Below are 7,305 nucleotides of genomic sequence, written 5' to 3' on the forward strand. Positions count from 1 at the left end.
TAGAATGGACTCCGGGCCATTTGGACAGGAATGTCTGGAGGCTCAGGTATCTAGAATAGGAGACAGAAGCTCTGGGCATCCCCTTGACTCTGAGGCTTTCTGGCCCCATGGGGAGTGACAAAGCTGAGGAGAGATAGAGTAGGAGTGAGGAACCCATGGGAGGTGTCATAGTTGCATGAGTCAAAGGATGGCACTGGCTTCCAGATACAGAAAATATTGTTAATAACAAACCGTCATGGTCTGCACAACCTATCCAAATGTTCTACACAGCTCAAAATGAACTAACAAAAGTCTTCATCAAGTGTTTCGAGTAAGTAAAACAAGAAAAGCCTTCAAAGTTTCCTGAGGTCAAAAAAAAAAAAAAGAAAAGAAACTTGAAGCATGACCTTAAAAGAAAAAAAGATCAAAGTTTAAACAGGCTTGGTAATTAAAGCAATTTAAGCATAATCAGAAACTATGAAAAGTTTGAAACTTTTAAAAGGCTAGAGTAGTAATTAATTTTAAGAGAAAAATCCCTATTCCATATGTTTAACGCTTTCAAAACTTCCGATCCATCACTTTTTTTTTTTTTAAGTTGGAGGCAAAAGTTGTCTCTAAAATTTATATGAAGTATTTATTTTCTATTTCACTCAACAGTCTTTAAAAAAATCACATGGATGCAATAATTGAGGGAAATGTCCTGGATGTTCTATAGTAGCGTAGTAGTTACGAATCGGGCTGCAAACCTCACAGTCAGCAGTTTGAAACTACCAGCTGTTGGTCTCTATGAGTCGGAACCGACTCCACGGCACATAACTACCACCACAACAACAGCATGGTGTGACACTGTGGGTTAATGCACCAGACTGCAAAGCCATTTGAACTGCAAGGTTGGCGGTTCAAGCTCACTAGCTGCTCCTCGGAAACCCTATACAGGGTCTCTATGGGTTGGAACTGACTCGATGGCACTTCACAACAACAACAACAAAAGATAATTACTTTTAAATAAAAGAAAGTACACGATACAAGATTTGAGTCCTCAGTCCACCCTATCCATGTCCAATTTGCAAACATCTGAGAACCAATGGCAATAACAAAGAGAGAGAGAGCATACTATTTCTCAAATTATCTTCGCTTGGCAACTAAAAATTAGAGGAAATGATGAGGCATATGTAAATGATGATAACTTTCTTTTTTTTTTTAATGTCAGCAATAGGCTAGTTCTTTTTCGTTGTTGTTGTTTTTTGTTCTTAACATTTATTGAATATTTGCTCTTTGTTGGCATTTTTCTAAAGGCTCCTTGGGTACTATCAGATGATCAACGATGTGTCAGCCAGTGAGATACATATTATCCTTGGTGAGGCACTGTAGGATCAGCACTAGACTTTGAAACACAAGGTCGGCAGTTCAAAATCACCAGCTGCTCTTTGGAAATCATATGCAGGGTTGCTATGAGTTGGAACCAACTTGATGTCACTTAACAACAACAACAACAATATAATAGAGGTGGAAATGGAAGCACAGAGAGGGTACTTTAAAAAAATATGTAATGAGTAGATAGCGCAGCTAGAATTCTGTCTTTAGACTGTCCAACTTTAGAACCTAGGCCATAAGCAGTTTTTTTTTCCCTTTTTTAAAAGTTTTATTGTGAATTGAGTGAAAGTTTACATGGGAGAACATTGGTTTTACACTAGGCTAGTTCTTACGTTGGTCCAAAGAATAATAACTCCAGCTTCTAGGTTGTGCTTCCTAACAAACTGGCTTTAGAGAATGTAAATGAAAGAGACTGCTAAGAAAGGCTGCCTCTGAGCACAGCAAAAAGCTGTTTGTCAATAAAACCAAACTTTCTCAAAGGTTTTGTTGTAAGCTTTTGATGTAGCAAGTTATTGTTGTTATTATGTAAAGTCAAGTCTATTCTAATTCATAGCTACTGTATATATAGGACAGCAGGAGCTCTGGTGGCACTGTGGGTTAGGCATTGAGCTGTGTTCATTGCAATGTCAGTCCTTCAAACCCACCAGCTGCTCTGAGGGAGAAAAACGAGGTTGTTTGCCCTCAGAAAGATTGATAGCCTCACATAAGGTCAATGGAAGTCAGAATCGACTCAATGATAGCAGGTTTGATCATTTTTTTGTTGTTTCTATAGGGATCCTGGTTTGGTGCTATAGTATAGACACTGGACTGCTAACCGCAAAGTGGATGATTCAAGCCCACCAACTTCTCTTCAGAAGCCCTATGCAGTGTCACTATGAGTGGAAACCAGCTCAAAGGCACTTAAACAACAACACAGGACGGAGTAGCGCTGCCCTCCAGGGTTTCCAAGACTGTGAATTTTTACAGAAGCAGATTGCCACATCTTTCTCCCTCTGAGCAGTTGGTGAGTTTGAACCAATGACTTTTCAGTTAGCAGCTAAGTGTGCTTAACCATGGCACCACCAGGGTTCCTAGAAAATTCTTAACAAATGTAATTATGTGAAAAATAATCCATTCCAACTGATGCCATTCCTTTTGGCCTCTTTTATGCATCTGTGCCTCCAGTTAAGTTACAAACTGTCCTGTCTCCTGTCGTTATGTCAAACAATGGTCCCTCTAATAGGTCTTTGAACAAGGCACCACACAATGTACTCAATTTTTAAAATATAAAAAGTACTTTGAGATTCATCTGGAAAGATTTTCTGGAGATATAAAGTTACTGAAGATATGATATTTCCACAGAAGTTAAGCAAAATTTTAAGTAGCAGAAATCTTAAGTGAATCTGTTCGGGATTTTTCCTTGTTTTGTTTCATAAACTAATCTTGTATAACTGACTAGATTCTGTTAGTGGAATAGTACTAAATGGGCCTGGGGTAACCTTATTAGTCCTTACAATTTTTTCAATGTTCTTTAACAGTGATCAGTACTTCTGGATCAGAATCACTATTCTAGACATATGTAAAAAACACTCTTCTTACACAAAGTAGTAAGTATTTTCAAAAATAAACTTAACAAATTAATAATATTTTGTTTAAAGTATTGCTATTAACATACACTTTTTTGCATTCTGTATACCACAAGAATATTCTAAAAAATCAACCAGCAGGCAACATAAAATTCTTGACATCATTTGCCCAAACTATAACCTTTTGATATTAATTCATATCCTTCCTCAAGGCTTTGAAAAAGGAAATCATTTAAATGTATGTAATTGAAAGTATACTTTCTCTTAGACACATTGTCCTAAGTCTTATATACTCATGGAGAAAGAGAAGAGGAGAAAAACAGAGACATAATCAGCATTTAGACTGAGAGAGAGCGAAAACTTTTAGGCACTCCATCAGTACCTATAGAAACACCTAAGTAAACACCAGACCCTCTTATATCATTTAATTCCCATTGCAATTTCATGATGTAAGCACTGTACATATTATCATGCCTAGTTTCAAATGTTGTAACAGGCTTGGAGGGTTAAACACACACAGAGTGGTAATAAGGGGATTTGAACACAGAACTTTCTGGCTCAGAAGTCTTTTTGTGTTTCTTTCTACAATGTGGATTCTGTGGTTTCCTTTCTTGGACTTTCTGCTTGTCTGTTTCATAGACCATTTTGATATGTCAAAGTTGATAGAAAACAAGAGGCAGTGTCTCCCTTACTTTTGGTGCTTATCTTTATATATTAATGATTAACTTTCTCTGGCAACAGCCAGCACCCCAGTCTTCACACTTCCCCATTTTTCAACTGCTGCTATAAGCTGATAGTAGATTGAACTGCCTGAATCACACACACACACACACACACATACAGAAAAGTAGTTTCATTTTTTCTAAAACTGCAGTTATATGCATTTATAGTCAAGCTCTGAGAACTTAAAAGAACGCCTCATTGCCCCAAAATTTAAAAGTGAAGTCTAAAACTTGTTCCCCATAACCCCAAAGAAAATACTCAAAGAACATGTAGTTCAGAGGCCTTCCCCTGTCCCAACATTTCAGTTATTGTTATTCATAGTGACTCTGTATAGGGTTTCCCAGGAGTGGCCAGTGGATTTGAACTGCCAACCTTGTGCTTATAAGTCCAGTGCATCACACCAGGACTCCCATTTATCCAGCAGAATATCATAAAGATAAAAGATAGCTAAGTATGCCCAAGGACCCTCCTGCCACCTTCATTAGATCTGCTGTTAACATCTGTGAGTCTGGTTGGACCCTACTCAACAGTTTACTACTATTCCTTTGGGGACCGATGCAAGAGTCCACAGCTCAGATTATATCCCCTAGGTTCAACATAAAAGCCTTCTAAGTAGAACCCTCCAGAGCGTGTGGACTGGTGTTATTTGGTGTTTCTTCTCTAATTCTTTACTCCTCAGTGGCCAGGTGAAATTTTAGCATTTACAACAAATGTTTATTTATGCCTCAAAACACTTCAGCATGTGATTGAGTATTTTAAAAAAACTGCAAAATGTCAATTAAGCACTTGAATAAACTGGCCAACTGCGTGGAAAGATACAATATATGTACCATCCTCAAATGCTTTGAATATTTATGAACTTTTTTGTTGAGATGCAGTGTGTTACCTTGGTACTAAATTGGAAATAAAACTTGAAAGTAAAGCTTGTCAATAGCTCCTTCCAGAAACAATACCAAATACAGAAATGAATATTCAACACCTTGAAATACCAGATGAAAAATTTTTTTCATTATTTTTTATTTCACTACTAAGCCATTCACTGGCAGATTAAAGATCAACAAACGTCTGTCAAGTTTAGTTAGTACATTTGCTTTATTTTTTAGAATATAATCTACATCTGGGATTTAAAAAGTTTTAAATAAATTTAAGACATATAACAACAGTGGAACCCTTCATCATTCTATGTACAACACCGATAGAATGTCAGTTGGTTCCATTTCAGATAAGTCCACTTTCTCATCATAATGTTATTATTTTCACTGGTTGAGCAGCAAGCTTCAAGCCAGTTTATACATACGGGAGTGGGGTATGGGGTGGAAGGGAAGGGGGAGACGGGATGGGGTAGGGGTGCCACAGGACAACTGTACAGTGTAACAGAAAATCATTAATAAAAGTAGTACCGGTTACCCACAGACAGGGCTGTTTGTGCGCTTATCACAATGGAATCGCCGAAGTTTCAGAGCAAGAAGATTCGAAATACTTAAGACAGAACCAGTTACAAAAAGAAATAGTGCAAACAGGAAAACTGATGCAATCCTAGCAACGCCATGGCCTCCACCAGCCCAACAGCAGGGCGGCAGAAGACTGTGCGCCCCGCCTTCCCCATCGCCCAGTTCTGGGAGGCACTCCCAAGTGTGGCAATCAAGCGCCGCGTCCTGGCACGGCCCCTTCTCAGCCCTTCTCCTCCGGAAAGAACAGAAAAGAAACTCCAGGAAAGGCACAGACCGAATGCAGGGCGTTAGCCCAGTCCCACCAAGGTAGAACGAAATCCCCTTCCAGGGGACACTTTTAGCCTCCCCTTTCCCACCATTGCTTCCCTTTTCTCTTAAGGAGCCCCCCTACTTTCTCCACCCAGCCCCGCCACGTCCCCTAAGCATCCGCGGTCCCCCAACCTTGCAGTCTGCCCAGAGTGCCCCACAGCCGGAAAGAAAATTGCTTTATGGAAAGAGAGGGTGAGAGATAGGGCAGGGAAGGGCTTGCGCAGCCGCGCTCCCCGCCTCAGTGGCCCCAGTTGCCAAAGCCAATCTCCTGCTTGTATCTATTGGTGAGGATGTTGGCTTTGCGCGTGAGTTTAGAGAGCACGGTGTGCAGCCCGCGCAGGTGGTAGTGGAACTGCTGTTCCAGGTCCTCCTCGCCCGCGTCCGCGCCCTCCAGGTGGCTCAGGTCCACCAGGATGTCCTTGGACTTCCAGGCACTGCCCTCTTCGCTCCCGGCGGGAGGCGGCGGGTGGTGCAGGACCCCCCACTCGATGTCGTTACGAATGGACTTGAGCAGCATGTAGTGACTATACATGTCCCGGGAGGGCGCGAAGAAGCTGCCATTGGCGCTGCCAGGACTGGGGGTTGTAGGCGAGTGCTCCTCCAGGCAGCCACTGCTGCCTCCCACCTCCACCTCGACGCCGTTGTCCAGCCCGGGTTCCGCCAGAGGCACATCGCGCAGCAGGCTGGGCACCATTACCGTCTGGTCCATGTTGTTCACGGCGCCGATGAAGCGATTCATGGCGTTAAAGAGCGAGTGTTTCTGGTTATAGGTGTCACAGATCTGCATCATGGTGGCTGCGCGGGAGCCGGAGCTCAGGGACCCAGGGGCACAGGGAGTGCAGGCCGGGACGAGGTGTTGGCCGCCTTCACACTCTCTCCGAGGCCCGCACGGGGGGCCTGTTTCTGGCCTGGACAGCGGGATTCCCGGCTCCTCCTCTGACTGCTCCAACTCTAGTCTTACTGGATGCCGGCCCTGGGGGATGCGCGGCTTCTCCAGGCTCTGGCTCCCGGAAGCTCGCGACGGCGGTGGGTGGTCGGTGGGTCGAGCTCTGGCCTGGTTGGGAGACAGGGACAAACGAAATTATTCACCCAGTTAGGGTATCCGGCACCCCCGACCCAGGAAGGGCGCCTGGGTGGCTCTCTGCCACGGGCGGTCCCACTTCCTCGCCCGCTTAGGAAAGGAGTAAGAGATACATCCCGACTCCCTCGGAAAAGCCCGAGCCCAAGCACCCACGCTGACTAGAACAGCGATGGTGAGGAGGCACCTACCTCTCCAGCGTCCCGCGATTCCCACTCCCAGCAGCTCAGCTTGCCCGCTGCTTGCGGCTACTACTCAGGGCCGCTGCTGCGGTCAGTGGCCGGACAGTGACTGAGAGCGGTGATGGTTGAGTTGACCCCCTACCCATCCCAGGTGCTCAATTTATAGTCTGGGCAAGGTGTCGCCGGCGCTCTGGGCCACTCCCGGTGTCTCCTCCTCCCGCCTCCCCCAGCAGCGCGGAGATGAAAGGGCCAGGCCGAGATGACCGCGAGTAACACTCGCCTGGCCCTTTCTACTGCGGAGGCGGGGCGAGATGGGCCAGCTCCGCCTCTCGCCTGATACCCGGGCGGAGGGAGGGCTCTGGGGCAGGGCAGGGCAAGAGGACCAGGGCTGGCCGCACCCCTCCACCGCCAAACCCAAGCCAACCGGTTGGGGGAGGGCCAGGCACCCAGGGGTGGAGAAGGCGCCGGCCAGAGGCCAGAGGGCTGATGGTTTGTGGGGGCTGGGTGGCCTAATGCGTTCTGCCCGGCAGGATAACCGGAGTGAGAATGCACGTGTCCTACTTGTAGAGTAAGCCTTCCCCACCCCCCGCTTGTAGTGGCCACAGCCAGGAAACTGCCTCCATCTCCCAATTTATTCTTAGCCA

At 45.0% G+C, this 7,305-nt stretch overlaps 1 protein-coding gene across 1 annotated transcript; it reads right to left on the reverse strand.

Annotated features, from left to right (window-relative positions):
* Positions 1-5,639: 5,639 nt before the first annotated feature.
* On the reverse strand, positions 5,640-6,191 carry MID1IP1 (MID1 interacting protein 1). The gene has a single exon (XM_006864276.1). The coding sequence runs from the start codon at positions 6,189-6,191 to the stop codon at positions 5,640-5,642; it is 552 nt and encodes a 183-aa protein (XP_006864338.1).
* Between the last annotated feature and the right edge of the window lie 1,114 nt (positions 6,192-7,305).

Source organism: Chrysochloris asiatica, unplaced genomic scaffold (genome assembly GCF_000296735.1).
Source record: "Chrysochloris asiatica unplaced genomic scaffold, ChrAsi1.0 scaffold00062, whole genome shotgun sequence".
Taxonomy (NCBI): Eukaryota; Metazoa; Chordata; class Mammalia; order Afrosoricida; family Chrysochloridae; genus Chrysochloris; species Chrysochloris asiatica.

Bases quoted from the DNA above. Each gene is read 5' to 3' on its own strand.
- MID1IP1 (XM_006864276.1), bottom strand. From the start codon at position 6,191: ATGATGCAGATCTGTGACACCTATAACCAGAAACACTCGCTCTTTAAC.